The sequence below is a fragment of the Petromyzon marinus genome, chromosome 1, assembly GCF_048934315.1.
Source record: "Petromyzon marinus isolate PM22_M1 ecotype Great Lakes invasive population chromosome 1, UKy_Petmar_22M1.pri1.0, whole genome shotgun sequence".
NCBI classification, from domain to species: Eukaryota; Metazoa; Chordata; class Hyperoartia; order Petromyzontiformes; family Petromyzontidae; genus Petromyzon; species Petromyzon marinus.
The window spans coordinates 10,856,875-10,876,710 of record NC_133667.1 but is presented as its reverse complement, the minus strand read 5'-3'; the positions used below and the strand labels follow the sequence as shown (position 1 = coordinate 10,876,710).

Sequence of the window (19,836 nt, the reverse complement as noted above, 5' to 3'; positions counted from 1 at the left end):
GAGAATAAAATAATAAATTGATCAAATAAAATAACACAATAATCTCACGACGTTTCGGCCACAACACAAGCGGCCTTCATCAGGTGAAGGGACGAGACTGGTAGGGCAGCGCTGGAGTGAAAAAAAGCCACGTTCAGATCACGACCTTTAAGCTGTGTCAGAAGAAACAAAGCGCCTTGACAAAGGAATTAGCATATAATTTAGCATTGAAATGGCCGAGTGATTAGCTTGTGACTGGTCAGAAATGGCTATGTTAAAGTTAAAGCATACACATCCGCAGAGGCACCCCTTGACAAAGGAATTAGCATAGAATTTAGCATTGAAATAGCTGAGTGATTAGCTTGTAACTGGTCACAGAAATAGCTATGTTTAAAGTCAGAGCATACACATTCACCGAGGCACCTAGTACAAATCAAACAGGAGAATTTAGCATTGAAATAACTAGGCGAATTTAGCATTGAAATAACTGAGTGATTAGCTAGTGACTGGTCACAGAAATGGCTATGTTGAAGTCAAGGTCTACACATCTGAGCTATTCACAGTAACTGGGTATACAATACAATGTATAATGAATACTATATAGTGAACCAATAAAAAAACAAATATAAATTACCTTAATGTTATCAATAAACTCTATTCTCCAATCAGCTAAGCTACCAACAATAAGTCGTTATATATCACAATGCTATAAGGCGAAAAAATGGGTGGATTCTTACCCTCAACTTTAGCAACACGGATAGCTACGGGCCCCGTTCAGACGGACAAGTTCATCCAAGGTCAGAACAGAGGAGGGGGAGAGAGACAGCTGTGAGGCGCTATTATACTCCATGTTGTAAACCATACCATTAACCGTGGTGTGAGAGGTATTAAGAGTCAATGCTGGTGAAAGAGCTGCGGTCTGAAGGTCATCGTAAAATACAATTAATTAAGAACAGAAATGGTTTAAAACATCTTTCCAATGGTTACTAAGCCAGAATCCATCTTCTCGGTTGAAATTGTCTCTGTGCTTGTATATGTGAATGGCCTCATGAACGAATCTCTCATGGTAGCCGGTTGGTTTGCAAAGAACCTCCGTCTTGGAGAAGTCAATGTCATGTGAGTCCACTGAATTATAACAGTGATCTGCCACGGCAGAGGAGTTCGTCCTACCGTGTTTCAAGTCTGCTTTATGTTCACGGATGCGGTCCGAGATATGTCGTTTGGTTTCTCCAATGTAGCTACTACCACAGAGGCACTTTAGTTTGTAAACGCCCGGGTACTGTATGTCTGGAACAGCATCTTTTACAGATGGAACTAGATCACGGATTTTATGTATTGTGTTGAATCGGACCTGGATCTTGTGTTTATTCAGGATTTTGGAGATCTTTTTAGTGACCCCTGCAATGTAGGGTAAGGTGATGGTTTTGAGTCGCTCCACAAGAGAATCCTTCTTCATGACTGGAGTGATGGCTTTGCGGATTGTGTAGTCGGAGTAACCATTAGCCCTGAGAGCCTGGTGTACGTGCTTGAGTTCACTGGTAATGTGTTCCTGGTCGGAAATGCATTGGGCTCTATGGTATAGAGTCTTGATGAGGGAGTTCTTCTGGGATGGATGGTGGTGGGAATCCGGTTTCAAGTAAGCCTCTGTATGGGTGGCTTTCCTGTAGACAGAGTGGCTCATTGAACCATCATGTCTCCTTTTAATTAAGACATCCAAAAAGGGTAGTTTGCCATCTTTTTCGACCTCCATGGTAAATCTGATGGCTGGGTGTATAGAATTGATGTGGTCGCGGAATTGGTCTAGAGCAGGCTGGCCATGTGGCCAGATGACAAAGGTGTCATCCACGTACCTCTTCCATAAGGTCGGGCGTAGAGTGGCAGTCTGGATGGCGTCAGTTTCAATTTTTTCCATGAATACGTTGGCTACAACCGGAGATAGGGGGGAGCCCATTGGGGTGCCCTCATTTTGTAGAAAGTTCCATTCCAGGTGAAGTATGTGTTGGTTAAGCAATGTCTCACCAGGGGGGGTACATCAGTGTGCAGTCCTTGATGAACCAGGTCTTCAATGATAGCGATGGTGTCAGGTACCGGGACTTTGGTGAACAAGGACACCACATCAAAACTGACAAGCAGGTCGTCTGGGGACAGGGAAATGCCTTTGATTGTCGATACCAGGTGAGTAGAATTTAGTAACGCAGAGGTGGTTTTTCCAGTGAAAGGTCGCAGTATATCAGCAAGAAAACGTGCCAGTTTATAGGTAGGGGAGTTGATAGTAGAGACGATGGGACGAAGGGGTGTATCTTCTTTGTGTATCTTTGGAAGGCCATATAATCTTGGTGGTCTGGCAGCAGAGGGTTTCAACGAGAACTGTTTGGTCTCATCAATTAATGCTGTTGAATCAGAGATGATTTTGTTCGTTTTGGTAACCAGGCTGTTGGTGGGATCTCTTTTTATTTTTGTATAGCTGCCATCGTTGAGTAGTTCTTGAATTTTGTTGTTATATTCTGTTTTGTCCATGATGACAGTGGCATTGCCCTTGTCGGCTGAGAGGACGACAATATCATCCCTCTTTTTTAATTGAGATAATTCAAAACGTTCGTCTTTGCTGAAGTGACTTATCATCATTGTGAAGTACTCTAAACGCGCGATGTCGATTCTAAATGCGGAGGGAAAAACTGGAGGACCCGGATAAAAATTCACACGACCACAGAGAGAGAGAGAGACACGCAAACTTCAAATGTACATGCGTCAGGGTTGGGATCGAACGCACGACCTCCTGTGTACCAGGCGAGGTAGTTAACATCTCGCCACCATGGCGTCCTTCAGATGGACGGTAACTGCCTGCCAAATTATAATCCTGCAAGGGGCGCATTTGGCAAACGCTGCAGAGGAAATTCCCAAATGAGGGTAGGTCGACAGTGATCTTGAAGAAAATTGGCAGTCTTGACCGAGGAATTAATTTGTGAAGGAGTGGGAAAGGAAAGAACGATATAATACAATGGTCTGAGGAATGCAGACTGCTTGTTGCATGGGGCATGTTATAAGAATGCAATCTAACAGACTTCCAGTAGAAGCAATGACATTGTTACCGGCCCAATTCCGCTCCAGCGACTCCGGCCCCAAAACACGGACACGATGATGAGCGTCATTATTTTATTATCACCGTGGTGGTGAGATGTTAACTCCCTTACCTGGTATGCAGGAGGTCGTGGTATCGATACCAACCGTGACGCCTGTATATGGAGTTTGCATGTTCTCTGCTCCCTGTGGCCGCGTGGATTTTTCTCTCCGCGTTTAGAATCAAGTGCGTTGGTAGCGTATTTGGCTGCTATGAATTTGCACAATCCACTTCGTTGAGCCATCGTTTCTGATAGCCAGGTCGTTCCTGAAAACTTAGCTCGATAGAGCTCACTGGGCCTGACCTGGTAAAACTTTTTTTTTAAATATATAGTTTAATAGTAAATGAGACCATACCTCTCCCTGCCATACTGGCGTCGTACCCACCCCTCAACCTTCGCCCTGCGGATGGTGGGCCCACAGAACGGCACCACGGAGCGATTTGGGGCTGGGCCCGACCAGGTTACGTGGGTCACCTGGCCCTACTCAACATGCTGCTGCCGCGACCCTCGCCAGGACAAGTGGACTGAGAAACGAAAGAACGAATAGTAAATGGCACCTCCAGTTTGTCCAAGTGTTTGGCCGCTATACATTTTCACGTGATAAGCCACTTTGGGGCCGTCCATAAATGACGTCACGCGATTTTGGACGATTTTTGACCCCCCCCCCCAGTCAGACCCCCCCTCAAATATGACGTCACAAAGCTTTGCCCCCCCCGCCCCCAAACCATATTTCCATGCTTCAAATCGCTTTAAACTATTGTCATTGTAGTGCATAAACTAAACTTGTAATTGTAAACTATTGTCATTAAACTATTGTCATTGTAATGTGGCGCTGCACTCTGATGTTGTAGGAGAAAACAATTATTAAAAAGTCTATTTAATTAAGTAGAACGTGTTGTCTATATTGAAAGTTGCGCATTTTTATATGACGTCACATTTCTCACTCCCCCCCCCCTCGTCACACATCGTCACAAATGTCTAACCCCCCCCCCTAGGTGCGTGATGTCATTTATGACCGGCCCTTTGTTGAGTTATCGTTTGTGATGGCCAGGTCTCCTGAAAAAAAAAACAGCTATATATATAGCTCGGTGGAGCCTTACCTGGCAAAATAAAAATATAAAATAAATAAAGATATAAACCATTGATGTATCTGTGCATTGTGGCGTTGTTCCCCTTCGAGATTCCACATCGGTTCGGGGAGGACTCGAAACTGGAGTCCAGTTGATATAACCACGAAACGAGGGCCTTGATTTCACGGGCTCCCCAAGAGCCTGCCAAAGTCGCCAAGTGGAATAACAGGCAGAGAGGTGGACCCTGAAGTTTGCCCAAAAGCATCAGATTCTTGTGCAACAACGAAAGAATGTTTCATGTACAGAAGCAAAAAGTCTGCAGAATTATAACCCGGACAAACTTACAAAGCGAAAAGGCGATTTGAAGCGGCAGAGAATTGTAAACGGGCCGTCCATTAAATATGAATGCTTTTCATGTTTTTTATTTTTGTAACTTTTTTTACATTTCTTAATATATATTTTTAAATCACATCTTGTATACAACAGCTGACCCTGTATAAGACGCGCATCGTAGACAAAATCCTTACACCCCCGCCCCTGTTGCTGTTTAACAGTAACCCCCCCCCTCCTCCCCGGTGGTCTGGTTGTCACAATGCATCAAAACATCCACACGCTCCTGTCCACCTGTTTTTTTCCATGAGAGGTCATATAATGCAGCTGTCACTCAAGAAGCTGAGATGAAGTCTTAACTCGGCGGGGGCGACCAATTCGGCCTGAATGCACGGTAGACGGTCTGATCTTGGAAGTTACACAGAGTTCGGATTGGGTTAGTTACTTGGTTGACACTTGCCTAGATTGGCAATACAGCAATGGATATGTGGATCTTGTGTGTGTGCAGTTTTAAGTGTGACCCCCCCCCCCACCACCACCATCTTGTATGTGTAGGTTTTCTACGACGTGATAGCCACTCAATGGAATCAGGCCAAACATTCCAATATGGGTAGGGCCCTCTTAAAAGTCAACATTCACTGGGCCATTCCTGGATTAATGAATGGCATTCTTATTATTGTTGTGTTAGGTTCTGGATTCAAGATTTAGGCCTAAGGCGTCTCTTTCATTGGGTTTATGTCTCCCAGAGACACCCAGCCCCAGGCACTGAACCTACGACCTCAGGTCCTGGTTCAATATCCCTCGAGTGATTGCCTGTATTGATGTTCTTACGTGATAGAATGTGCCAAATTATAGTTTTGCATGAAACGAAATTCCATTTGGAGATCGTTAAACATTGGTGACGTGTTCGAAGGCACACGCACACAGGCCACGTCTGCTCGTAACCCAATCAGAACTCCTCTTGACAATGTGAAAAATACCGATTCTCGGAGAAAGAGGTCTATCGACATGTTATAGCGATCGTTAACAAGCACGCTTTAAACTTGAAAGTAAACATGCAATGTTGGGTCAACGCTGGCATGTTGACTGGGTTCATCGCTTTCTCCCATACCTCATCAATCCGAGGTGACAAACTTTAATAATATTGAATGAATCCAAAGTGACTCAGGATTGCTTCAGCCCTAAAGCCTAAGGCCTGGGCTGGAATGGTTTAGAAACTAGGCCTCTCATGGGAAAAAAAAGGTTTTCGGTGGGTATTGTAGACACAAGAGAATATGAGATGTTACAAGGTCTGGAAGGCATGCGTAACCTAAGGAATGTGCTTTATAAAACAGACTTCAATATGTATATAAAACAAATGTCGAATTCGGCGAGCTGTACATTTTACTGGAGAGAAAAGACCAAGCAACGGAGCACTGTGGTGTGGCTGAAACCCAAGCCCACGGCAGCCATCTTCGAAGAGGAAGGGAAAACTTGAACACAGATTTGAGGCACAGCAAGTACAGAAACGTCACAATTTAAAGGTTGAAACGTGAAGCACAATTTGAACATTCGTTGTTATTCAAGGTTTGCTTTTTGAGTGTGGAGAGTTCATAATCATCATTCAATGACACACGGGCGCCCATCAGTGATGGCTAATGATGTACAGGGCAGGCATTATCGCACCGCCATTTTAAAAGAATTGTTGCGGTTACCGACATTATTTTAAGAATTTTGGATTCATGCGGTGAGAGAGATTATTTCACTTCCAACGTGTCCTGCGCAGCATGCAATGGCGACATTTCTCCTCAGATACAGAGGGCGATGGCTGGAATTGTACCTCTGACTCTGCGCTCTGTAGGGGCGTCCATGAATGACGTCACGCGATTTTGGACGATTTTTGACTCCCCCCCCCCCCGTCACACGGCGTCACAAAAAGTCAGACCCCCGCCCCCCCCTCAAATATGACGTCACAAAGCTCTGCCTCCCCCCCCCAAAACATAAAACATGCTTCAAATCGATTTAAACTATTGTAATTGTAGTGCGTATTTAATGTGGCGTTGCACTGATGTTGCAGGAGAAAACATTTATTTAAAAGTCTATTTAATTATTGTTGTCTATATTTATTTAAAGTTGCGCATTTTGACGTGACGTCACATTTCTCACTCCCCCCCCCCCTCCTCGTCACACATCGTCACAAATGTCTGACCCCCCCCCCACCCCCCTAGGTGCATGACGTCATTTACGGACGGCCCCTGTGGCGTATGGCTCGAGGTGTCATTGCAGGAATATCCGGCACGCCTTAGCACGATTGATCAAATTTGTGTTCGTGTCTCGATTAAGTTATTCCGAATCGGATTACATACTTTGTGCTTACATTAATTTTGCACTGCGCAGGCAAAGTTGTGGACCACTACAAGGACAATGTGCAGTCTTTGCTTCCTCCGTTTCACATGCTGTTGATGACACGGGGTGAAGTCTAAACTATCCAGGGTTTGATTTGTTTAAACAAAATGCTAATGGGGCGTACGGATCGGGAAGGCGCTTTGGCTGATATTTGATTTTGACGACGGAACGCATAGCTCGCTTTAATGTCAAAATGCTTATTCCAATTTTCAACTTTAAAAGTTAAGTGAGAAATTTTCAACACCAAAAAAAAAATCACGACCAAAAAAATAATTCGCCACGACAGAAAATGCATTTTCTGTGACAATAGCCTCGCGTTTCACCGCAACGCCTTCACATTCATCCCGGAGAGGCACCCGCTGACGGCCAAGTGCCCAAAAGGGCCTATGTGCTTCCCAATTCAACCGTGAGCCGATTCAAAACTATCGGGGAAAAAAAAATTGGCAAGCGATCAGTTCTTCCGCTGAATCCCAAAATTGTACTCCGAATAAACACAAGAGTTTTGACCTCGCAAACAAAAAAAATTGAACGAAAATCAATAACACGGGTATCTTGTTTCATCCGTGTGTGTACGTGTTGGTGTGTGTGTGGCACATTTGTGTTTTAGGTAGTATCAACTTTGTGTTCTGCTCTCCTCTGAAGTGAAATTCCCCTCCCCCCCCTTTTCCTTATTTGTAGAATAAAAAAAAAGTGGCAGCCTTGTCTCAACAAAAATCACGGCCGTGGTTCCACCACCACCACCTCCTCCACCATGAGCAACAATGTACAGGATGGCGCGCGTCCGTATTGCAACGCAAACTCGCAATAAACATCTCGGTTTTCTTTTTTACGCTCATAAAAAGGCCTCACAAACACAGCCACCCGAAAATGGACCCCTCTCCCCCCCCTGTCAGCAAATGGCTGGCAAATGCATCGATTCCCCCCACCCTTTGCAGGGAAACACATGGGACAATTTGAGCAAGGCCCATCAAGCGCTGTACTCTTGCGGACCGTAGTTTACTATCGTGATGATTTACACCGGCAACTGGACGCTAAATGTAATCCCTATCCATGGCGTATCGTGGCGCACACTCCATTTTGTATTACGTGACGTATCGAGTGCTGCCCCGATTTGAGGCCTGGGGCAATGATGCTCGGACGGGTGACCACCCCCCAAATGGCTGCGGAGATACTTGATGGGCAGCGCTGAGAAAATCCAAGTACCGCAACTCTACAGCTCTGATCTATGCCTTTCACACTGGCAAACTTGGCGAAGCATGGTCAATTAAGCCCCCCCCACCCCAAAAAAAGGTTTTTGTACACACGTGCATGCATTAAAAACATTACACACATGGGTCAATTACACTGCTGCATGAAAGCCTCCCAATGTTGATGCGGCAGTGGGGTGCTTTTGTGTGACTCAAACTTAACCAAGTTGGTCAATGCGGGTAAGAAGGTGGTCGTCAAAGGGACTGGTTCAGATATCATTATGGTACATGTAATCTGAGCAGAAATAGCGGGTATCACATTGATAATAGAGGTTTCATTTTTTGGGGTTAGATCGCGCAAATATAAACGCGTTGTTAGACCCGTCACCACCCGACACAGCCAATTAAGCAAGGTTCGTCGCCCAAACAAAATGTGCCAATTCGCTGCTAGGTCAGCGCATGTTGGGAGTGTAAACCCACAACAACATTTACATTTCGAGTACAGCGACGTTTCGACCGGTAATTACAACCAGCCTCATCAGGCGACAATTCTGATGAGGCTGATTGTAATTGCCTGAAATCTAACACCCCCCCCCCCAAAAAAAAACTCTTATTACGGATAATATTGGGTCGCGAAAGCGTACTCCTCGGAAATTTGTACTGTTACCGAATGTAAACATATTTGCCTAAGCAATAACCGGTGAAGCAATATTTTGTGAGATATTAATTGAAAGTCCCGTTGTAGAATCGGGCAGAAGAAAGGTCGCCACGGAGAGATATTGTATGGTGGCTTTTGGATGAGATAATGTTGAATATACTGGGCATTCAATAGATGCCCCTGGGTATTCAATACGTGAAGACTATTCAAGTCGATTCTTTCGTCACATTTGTTCGTTCTCGTTTGTTCCGTCTCGTTTGTTACATTAGCCAAAGGGTAACATTTGCGTATAATTCGTGATTTTATGAAGGTGTAGTGAGCGCAGGAATATATTTTAAGAGTATACTATTTCACATACCAGGCGAAGCCCACTTTGTTCAGAGGCAACTTGGCCACAGATGGTTTACATAATAAAAAATGTGGGAATTTATAGTAGCAGCCAAATAATCCAAGTGTTTTCTAAATGTGTGTGTGTGAGGGGGGGGGGGGGGCGGGAGTAAAACTGGAGCACGGAGAAAAATCCACACGGACCCCAATTGGAGGCATATTCAGGGATCCCCGTTCGAACCTACGACCTCCTGCATACCAGGCGAGGGACATAACATCTCCCCCCGCCCCACTACACCACATTTTTACCGACTAACCCTTGGTTACACGCCTCAAATGGAGTAGGCTACAACCAAATAGTCCTAAAGGTAAGCTAAGCAGGACGGGGGCTGGATACTAATTGTTTGGGTGGCTTTGCGAGGGCTCCCAGCACGTATTGTAGGCGTGAGGTTGCGAGGTGGCCAGCCAATGGCAGTGTTGAACCATCACCACCCCCTCCCCCTGCCACGAGTATGAGTGGACATTTTATCCGCGTGATCTCTGTTGACTTCCCACACAAAGCCAAGCAATCATTTTATGTAAATGCAAAAACTTCCCAATGCGGGACCCTCCGGTTTTGATGCTTTATTAATTAATGCACATTACATATTTATGCGATTTGCATTAATAAATTAAACTTTTAAGTACCAGGTAAGAGCCACAGAGCTCTTTTTCAGAAGCGACCTGGCCACAAATGATAGCTCGACGAACATGGTTTATCGTCTGGAAATTTGAAGCAGCCAAATGCTCTAAACATGTGATGTTGATTCTAAATGTGGAGGGAAAAACCGGAGGGACCCAGAGAAAAATCCACGGAACCACGGAGAGAGAGACACGCAAACTCCAAATATATAGCAGGCATCAGGGTCGGAATCGAACCCACGATCTCCTGTATACCAGGCGAGGTAGTTAACATCTCGCCACCATGGAGTTCACTGTTTTGGCCAATCAACCCACTGTGTTTTTGACTTGTAGATGAAAACAGTGCGGGGACATTAAAGAGAAAAAAAATGAGTTTTGGAAAAATAGTTGGCACATCAATAAATCTTCATCAACAAACATGAGACACCAAAGAAAATTATTTATAAATAGTTTAAATGTTTGAGTACCAATGGTGAAAGTGCAGTAACAGCAATCTTCTGCCAGTCGTCCATTTTTGATCGGCAGTCACTGCCCAGTTTAACTTTCGATCAGCATGCCCGCCAGTTGCGAAATTAAAACACAAAGTTGCTCAAGATGACAGTGAAGTATTTTCAGCCTATACCCGTGAACTACTGGCAATGGAATTTGCCAAATAATTGTATAAAGGGAATCAAGATGCATTTGCTGCCCAGCAACAGGCTTGCGATTGGCTCATCACGATCACATGGTCACGACAAAATGGCGGTTCTTGCACAGTTTAAGCGGAAAGGGAACCGCTTTGCGCCAAAAAACAAAATGCACAAAAATGTTACAAATACACCGTCGGCAAAACAAGCATTTATTCTCATTACATCGGTCACCTTTAATTAAAATAAACAGTTTGCACGTGACCCGAACAGCAGGGGGAAAGAAGGATAGTTACCCCTGCGGTGGTACAGGATTTTCACTGGGGTGGAAACAACTATGCGAGGCCCCTTTTGCCTGTCAAGGCCTCGCACTAGGCCACTAAGGCAATCTCCCACGCCACTGCTAGGTCCACACCTCTCTGCAACTTTGCTGAAGTCAACACAGATTTTGTTCTCCCCCCCTGCTGCAGTACAGGGAGAGAAAAAAAAGAAATCAGTTTCAAGCACATGTTCTGCCTCCCTGGTGTTCCGAGGCCTTCATTAGATTCGAATAGTGCGCAAAAAAACGTTCTCATCACAGGTGGGCTTCCCGAACCAATAAAGCAAGCCATAGAGTTCCCCATCAACAGTCTTCCACATTTGCATTTTGTGTTAAACATGCATGTGCTGATTACACCACCACTAAATAATGTCAACCGTGGTATTTTTAGGGTCTTGTCTTGAGGCAACGACGTCTATCAGGAACTCTTTCACTTTCGTCATGTTGTTTGTGTCAAGGAACGGGCCCCTTGAGAAGGTGCCACCTTCTGAATTCAACGAGCCACTTAACTAGGCCACCCTCAACCGTCACAAGATGACACTATCCGATGCTCTGTAGACATCAGATTGACCTTTGGGCAACAAGGCAGAGGCCATCAAATGTTCTACTCTTAAGACACGAATCTTAAGAAGTTGTGAATTTAAAATCGGGCGTAGCTAGAGGTCTAAGTTTCATGCACAGTGCTCCCGCAATGCCCGTAGACACTGTTGGAAGTGGCACCCGCCAAAAGAGATGGAGAGCCCCCAGCCACCCCCACCAGCCTCGTCCATTTACGAAGCGCGCTTGCAAAAAAGTTGGCTTTGCCCGACTGGCTCGTGATAGCCCACCTGCACCAGAGAGTGCTTGCGCATGATTGGCCACACTGTCGCCGATTAACACACTTCACTCTTGCTAAGCAGTAAAATGATTTGGGTGGGGGGTAGGAAGGTGCAACTACACCTGACCAATCAAAATGTACACCACGGACAACTATTGTTGATATCTCACAAGTATTAAACACGGAGCCTTCTATAAAGGCATTTAGAGTGTATTTAACTATATTACAAGTCAACGTGTACCATTTGCTCATCGATTTTTTTTTCCTGTCTTGCTCTGGGCTTGTGTCTTACGGAGCCTTTTATTGATGAAGAGTTCAGTGTTTTTTTTTTAATCACTAAAATTATATTCAAGAGGTTACAAACACTTTTTTGTTTATACTAAAATTGCACCATGAATTCCCGAGAGCTTTCGCTTAGAAGCGTGCGGTCGTAGTGGTTGCTTGCAAAGAAGATAGCAAATAGACAGACCCTCTACGATTTCTTATTGTGGTCATTCCTTCATCGTCACGAGAGTTATTTGGAATCAGGTAAACATCCCAATGCGGAGAGAGTCCGCCTGAAAATCCCCGAGACCGAATACATCTATCCTGGGGGGGGAAGAAAAAAAACGGACGTAATAATGTCACCGTGAGGAGAGAGTGGTTCCAGATAATTGACAAAACTTCTTCTGAAGTCACTTTAAAATGTGCCCTCGGTCCAGACTTAAAAACTGCACTCCCGTTATTCCCCACAAGGAGCGCTCGTCACGTAAGACGCGAAAGTGTTTCTTATGTTACGAACACATTTAAAAATAGTTTAATGACATTAAATCTATATTTAATATGAACGGGGAGTTGTTGCTTTTTAGCAGCCCATCGGTCACCGGGTTAAGAGCCATCGACCCCGCTGGAATTGAGAACCTTGTGTAACCATGGGTGGCCGATATCCGAGGTTCAAACCCAGGATCTTTGTGGCGTAGGCTCAGTTGCTCTGACACAGCCATCGCAAGCTAAAAACACTGAACTCCGTGCAAAAAGCATAAGTCACACACACAAAAAAAACCTCCCAAGTGTATGCCATCAGTGCCCCAAAGTCCTGAAGACTTTTGCGATGACACTAGCCCAATACAGGAAGAACCCACACACGCAGATAAATGTACATCATGTAGTGTTGGGGAGTAACATATTACAAAGCATCATTACAATCAGATTAACTTATTCCTCTGCCAGGGCTTTGTACAGGATTGGTGCATCATTTTCTTGCAAAACACAAAAAATGGAGGGTTACATTATTTAGTGGATTCGAATATTTTGAGCAATCGGCGACCGGAGAGCGGATTCGTCTTGACCAAAATTCGACTTCCCCAACACTGCCAACGCAAGAATCACAATGCACAGCAAAAGATCACACGGCGGAGGAGCAGTCAAACGGCTCCTCCGTCAGCGAAAGGCGCCGCGCAAACCTCCCGGAGCCATATCGCCACTGCCCCAGATAAAATAAAAAGATACATTTCTTTGTTCTTCTGCGTTAATCGTGTCGTCGTGGTCCTTACGATCGTCCGCTCGAGAAGCACCCCCCCCCCCGCCACCCCCGTCCGAGAGGACGCATGTGCGCCGTGCGTCGCGAGCGAAGGTTTAAGAACAAAAAACAATCGTGGACAAAGATAAACTTAGATCGTACCCGCCAGTGTATCCCGTTCCACCCCCCGCCCGCCCCCCCCACATTTGCTGGTTCAGTGTCCGAGTCCACCGTTTGACGCACACGAGTACCGCCACAGTTTTTGTTTCAACGGCGAGAAGGTATCTCCCCCCCCCATCCCCCTCCCGTGTTCTTTTTTTGTTCCTGTGTGTGTAAGTTTGTTGTCCTTCCCCCCCCCGCCGCCCGCTACCCGCACCTCCGCTGAGCCGCGGTTCGGCTATGTGCGGTGCGAACGAAGTTCAACGCACCGACGCCGCCGCGACGCGGGAATTTTTCCGACACAAGACAATATGGCGACCGGCCCCGTTCGCGCGCTCCCCAAATATTACACAGGGGTATTTATATAAATATATATTTTTGTCCCACGGCTATCTGATTGAAGAGAAGTCTTTTGGCCTTGATAACAAATTTGTATTTTTTTGTTCTTTCCCCACAGACCCCCCCCCCCCCATCCTACCCTCGAATGTGGCGGACTGGATTTTTTGTTGCTGTAAATTTCCGTTAAAACCGCGAAGCGTGCTGCTGACTTGGGACGTGGGTCGTGGGTCTCCCCTCCCTCCCCCCCCCCCCTCGTTTTTGTTGTTGTAGCGGCCGTGAAATGACGACGGTGGGTTTTTTGTCCTTGCTATGTCGACACGCCACTTTTATTTTCAGCAAAACACCCACCTTGCTGTTGTAGCTTCTGCCAAATTCCTTCCGTGCGGAAGCAACAACAACGCTTTGCTCCTGGCACAAAAATATAACATCTCCGCACGTCCACTGCGGGTTTCCGAAAATTCTAAACGGTCATGGGGGTCCCAACGCGGGTTTTTGTTTGTTTGGTTGTTCTTTCGTAGTTAGCTTTTTCGTTCTTACTTCACGGAACTTTTGTTCATTTGAAATGACTACCTACGCAAGCGACCAGGCCGGCTAATTACAATCACAGGGTGTCCCCGTGAAGGTATCGTCGGTTAAATGTCGTCATTTTTAAGGCGACAGCTCGAAACGGTTGATTGAGACGTTGGCGGCGTCATATTCCTCCTATGCACGAGGTGCTTTTATGATGACTCAGGTGGTCAGAGGGGAATCCCTCTCAACAACAGGGCAACCCTTACACAAGAGAAAGGGCTTGCGTTGTTTTGTACGCAAAAACGTCGTTGTCTGCGTGGAACGAGACCGCCAGAGGTCGCCCCGAAGATAACGCCGGCTGTGATCGCGGGGCGATTTGTGCCGCGCTCGTAACTAGCAAAAGAACAAAAACCCAACACGGCGACCATCGATGCGGAATGTGCATGCTGGCAGCCCCTCCACATCGAGGGAAACTTCTGAAGGTGTCGGAGCATCCGTGAAGCGTGCTCCTGACAAAACAGAAAAAAATAACCCGGGGGTCTTCGCACGGGAAGTTTCTGAAACCTCGATAGCGGCGTGCGTCGTCGACGACAACGTTTTCATGCCCCTACAGAACACGCGCACACACGCGGAGTCTAATCAACCTGGCTCTGTCCAAAAATTGCAATCCTTTTAAACGACGGACGATACCTTCACGGGGGACACCCCCGCGTATTAATTTCGTTCCGCTCCCCCTTCGAAGAGGTTGGAGTGACACCCGCGTACCCCCCGCGGGCCCGCCACCCCCCCCCCCCTCTCTACAAGTTGGTGTTGATGCCCATGCCCAGGCCGCAGCCACCGTCGGCGCCCCCTCCTTCCCTGGCGAGAGGTCGCACAAACGCCTCGCGCTTCCCCGCCACCGCCGGCGGGGGCTCGTCCGGCTCGTAAGGCAGCATGTAGTCGTCCGCCCGACTTCCCGCCGCGCTCAGGGGCAGCAGGTAGTCGCCCCGCCCGACGCCGCCGAGCGCCCCCCCGGCCGCCGCGTCGTAGCGGCCGTCCCCTCCGCCCGCCGGGAGGAAGGAGTCCCCGCGGGCCCCGAGGGCGGCCTCGTCGCGGTCGAGCGGCAGCATGTAGTCGTCGCTGTCCACCGCGCCCCTGCCGTTCTCCGCCGGGAAGTAGCCCGGCGGCGGCGGCTTCCGCGGCCCATTGGGCGGTACCGCCGCCCCGCCGCCTCCTCCGACGAGGATGACGCCGCCCGCGTCGCTCTTCTCCGCCGGCGGCCGGAGCCTGAGCCCGCGGGGGGCGACGGTCGGGCCCGAGGAAGAGGAGTCGCCGCCGCGGGCGCCGCCGCCGCCGCCGCCGCCGCCGCCATTGCGCAGGTTGGGCAGGCTGGCGCAGAGCGACGCCTCGTGACCGGGAGACTGCAGCTCGGCCACCTGGCGCGGCGTGAGCAGGGGGAAGTACGCGGCCGGAGGAGGAGGGTGGACGTCCTCCCTGGCGACGATCGCCGGCGGCGGCGGCGGCGGAGGCGGCAGAGGGGACGCCCGCGCCAGCGAGTGCGTCCGTCGCGGCAGCAGCGGAGCGCCCGAGTCGGGGCACCGTGGGTGAGCCGCCTCGCACGGGACCCGGATCAGGCTGCCACCGCCGCCGCTGCAACCACCAACGTCGACGTCGCCCTCATCGGCTCGCTTGTTTTTCCTCAACTTCAGCTTCCGTTCCTCCTCCAACGCCTCCTCGTCATCTTCCTCGTCCTCGGCCATTTCCTCTTCCTCGTCCTCGTCCTCCTCCTCTTCCTCCTCCTCTTCCTCCTCAACGTCGTCATCCTCCTCCTCCCCGTCGCCGTCCGCTATGATCACAATCCCGCTGCCCGCCCCCCGCGCCATCTGCTGCACGGCCGTCAGGTTGCGCAGCAGCTCGTCCTGCTTGCCCACGTACACCAGGTGGCGCTTGCTGGGGGTGAGGCTGCCGAACAGGCGGTCCACTTCGCCGCGGGGCAGCAGCAGGGGCGGCGCCGTCGCCTGCAGCTGCTGTTGAGGAGGCGACAGGGGCAACGTCGGCCCCAGGTAGGCGGGGGGTCCCGCCGTGTTGCCGCCGTCGTCGTCGTCGTAGCCGCTCAGGCCCAGGCCCAGGCCTAGGCCCTCGGAGTCGGCCAGGAAGACGAGGCCGTTGGCCCGAGGCGCCGAGGCGTCTGGCGCCCCCAGCTTGGCGTCGCTGTCCGGCGCCATGAAGTCGCGGCTGCTCAGGTGGAAGTGGCTGCCGCTGGAAGCGACGGCGCGCTGCTGGTGCTTGGCGCTGTTGCGCGGCGCTGTTGCCAGGGCGCCGGCGTCTCGTGGGCCGATCGCCAGATGCTCTGCGGGGAAGAAAAAAAAAATATATAATAATAGGGTATTTGGCTTCTGCTGCTGGAAATGTCCACATGATAAGCGATAAGCCACTTCGTTGAACGATCACTTGTGATAGCCAGGTCGCTTCTGAAATGAGCTATACAGCTCAGTGGGCCTTACCTGGTCAAATAAAATTATTTAGTTTCTAACATTAACACTAAAACTAACTCCAGTCGAATGCTAACTCTAACCCCAACACTAACCGTTACTTTAACTATAACCCTAACCAACTCTTGACACTAACTATAACTCGAACCCTAATCCTAAAGGCCAACCATAACACCCTAACTCTAGCCCTGACTTGAACTCTGACCCTGACCCTTTTTTAGTCTTAGCAATACACCCAAACCCTCTGCAACAACCAACAAAATCGCTCGCATATTCTGTTGGGAATGCAATCCACCTTTATAATGTGTACCTCGCTCTCCGTTGCACACGCGTCATCCACAAATATGAAGTTATTACTAAAGTAAAGCTGTCCGTCGCTCCCTTGACCACACGTGGAAATTCACGTCGCCAGCACGCTTAGTTTCATCGTTTTTTTTTTTTGAAGGGAATCCAGGTTTTTAAAAAGAATAACCATTTCACGCAATATCTAAAACGGGAGGGGTGGGGGCGGAAGCGCGCGAGCGCCATCTTGAGGAGGCGCGCAGGACCAGTGTGGGATGCTTCAAGCACGAACCACTAAGGTCACGGGTATATCGTAATAATAGTCACAATAATAACAATCCCACCTCCATTGATAATAAGTTTTCAACAAAATACGTGGCAAAATATCATCACAAAGCCGCCGTAATTTATTTTTCGGGGGGGGGGGGTGTGGGGGGGGTGTCGTATCCGCCGCGCATGTAACACGTTGTGCCCGCCGCACTGTCCCTTCACCCGGAACAACAACCAATTTAACGAAAAGCTGTCTCGTGATGAACAAAGCGCCGCCAATTTATCGCTGCCTCAGCAGCAGCACCACCACCGGTGGTGTCGTCACCGTTGGCGAGCGATCCACGCAAATACGCTGAGTAAAAACGGGCAACGGGACGTGTCGCCGGTAGTTGCGTACAACCGGCGTCGTTGGGCAGTTGCCAGCAGTGAATCGGCTTCACAACAAGAACCGTGGGTTGCCACGAGCTTTCAACTATTTTGCATTTTACCAGGACATTGCCCACTGAGCTATGTAGCTGTTTTTTTCAGAAGCGACCTGGCCATCACAAACTGATAGCTCAACAAAGCGGCTTAATAACACGGGAAAAAAAATTCTAGCAGCCAATTACTCTTGAACAGCGTGATTTTGTTTCTAAAATGTGGAGGGAAAAACCGGAGGACCCGGGGAAAAATCCACGCGATCACGCGGAGGGATGGAGAGGGAGAGACACCGCAGACTGCCAAATATACAGCAGCAGCAGCAGTCGTCAGGGTCGGGATCGAACCCACGACCTCCTGTAGACCAGGGGAGGTAGTTAACATCTCCTAGCCACCGTTGCCCAAGCCACGCGGGACTTTGCTGGTGGATTAATTGCTAAGCGCCGGAGGAGGACCCCGGTCGTATGGTACTCACTACCGAGTAATCAAACTCGGTTCGCAGGGGGGAAGGGGGCGGCGGGCGGGGGGAGGGGGTGGGTCGCATCGCACGGTACATTAATCACCGCGCCGCCGCTCTCAGTTGCATTGTAACCCCCGGTTACCCCCCGGTTACCCCGGTGTGCGTTCCCACTGCGGTAGAGGGTGGCCGAGGGGGGCTGCGCCGCCCCCCTCACGACGCTGTCGGCGAGCAGCGTGCTGTACAGGTGACCCGCGCTGTGCGGACGCAGCAGCGAGCTCGTGAGCAGCTGATTGGCCACCAGGCCTGCCCGGTGGCGCCGGATATGACAAAGAGTGGGATGGAGTGGGTTTTAACCGGACCGGAGTTGAGTCGTTTCATCCGGGCCGGAGTAGAGCGGAGTGGAGTGGAATGACGTGGAGTGGAAGGACGTGGAGCGGAATGACGTGGAGTAGATCGGAGTGGAGCGGAATGACATGGAGCGGAATGACGTGGAGCGGAGGTGGTTTTGGCCGCACCGGACGTCGAAAGGAGTAGAACACAGGGTACGGCCGAGTGGACCGGAATGGAGCAGAGTTGACCAGAGTGGAGTAGAGTGGAAATGGAATGGAGTTTTTTTGTTTGTTTGATCAAACCGTATTGGAGCAGAGTCAAGTGGCAGTGCAATAGAATTCTAGACCGGAGTGGGATTTAATGGACCGGAGTGGCCGTTGATTAGAGTGGTATGGAACGGATCACCGTGCATTGGAGTGGAGTTTAAAGGACCAGAGCGGAGTAGATCAGAGTGGAATGGAGTAGATTTTGGGTGACAGAGAAAGAAAGGAGTGGACCGCATCAGACCAGGCCGCAGTGGAGGGTAGCGGAGCGGACCGCGGTGGAGAAGACCGGAGCGGATTGGAGCGGAGCAGTGTGATCCGGAGTAGATCAGACCGGACCCGAGCAGAAAGGAAAGAGGATAAAAAATAAATGAACAAAAGACGGACGAGCAGCCGCGAGTACAACAACGGTCACGTGGACGAGACGGACACACGGACACAAACGTACACACGCATACGCAAAGAGGTCCTGGGAAACCCATCACAGACTGTTGGGGCAAGTGCCAAGGGCTGTTAGCGAGCACCTATTAATGCTGGCACAGCGTCACAATTGTCATCACCGCCTCGTACGCCAAAGACAAAGATTCTTCTTATATCCTTAACAAACTGTCGGGGCAAGTGCTGTTAGCGAGCACCTATGAAGGCCAGCATGGGGGTGGGTGGCCCGCATCACGCCAGGCGCCTTCGTCTCCCCGGTGGCGATGTTGAGTCACCGCAGCAAACGCTCGTCTAAGGCCGAGCCGAGCTAAAGGAGGCCCAGGACCCGTCCACATGTCACTCGCTACTGACGTTGGCCGAGAGAACAGGAATCAAACTCAGGTCACCGGGTTCGTAGGCCAGTGGAATCGAGGGTTAGAGGCACCGACACACAAACTGACACATTGTGTTAGTTTGTTGTCCTTCCCCCGCACCTCCGATTAGCACGGTTGGCGACGTACGGTGCGAATGAAGTTCAACGTACTGTACATACAACACACGAACCAAAACACACGAACAAACTGAGCCCAAACAACAACAACCGCCATTCGCCACCAGGTGGCGGTGACGTCACCACGGCGCTTGTGCCAGGCCAGGTGCACATTAAGGCCACGTGAATTGTCGAACGCCCGCTGACAGGAGGTCACGGGACAAGACCCAGGTGGTGCCATGGGTCGACCGACTGAGATGACCGGCCGGAGCACCACACGCGCACACGTGGACGTGTAACCGCACACATCGACACAGAAAGGCATACGGAGAGGCCTACAGACGCAGGCCGACAGGCAGACAGACAGACACGGCCCCGTACGGTCAGATGGACACAAAGACCGTTTGTCTAAAGGTCTTTTTGGCTGCTGGT

At 49.4% G+C, this 19,836-nt stretch overlaps 1 protein-coding gene across 8 annotated transcripts in view; it reads right to left on the bottom strand.

Moving 5' to 3' along the window:
• Positions 1–4,563: 4,563 nt before the first annotated feature.
• Positions 4,564–19,836, bottom strand: part of LOC116942196 (adhesion G protein-coupled receptor L2-like) — a 213,143-nt gene continuing 197,870 nt past the window's right edge. For 7 of the 8 annotated variants that reach the window (XM_032953872.2, XM_032953862.2, XM_032953909.2 and 4 more), the window contains 2 exons: positions 18,058–18,207; positions 4,564–16,333 (listed from right to left, as the gene is read on the bottom strand). In XM_032953872.2, the coding sequence (XP_032809763.2) occupies positions 14,802–16,333; positions 18,058–18,207 (1,682 nt within the window). In that variant the 3' untranslated portion in view covers positions 4,564–14,801. The remainder of the gene's footprint in view (positions 16,334–18,057; positions 18,208–19,836) is intronic. The other variant, XM_032953926.2, reaches the window with a different exon arrangement.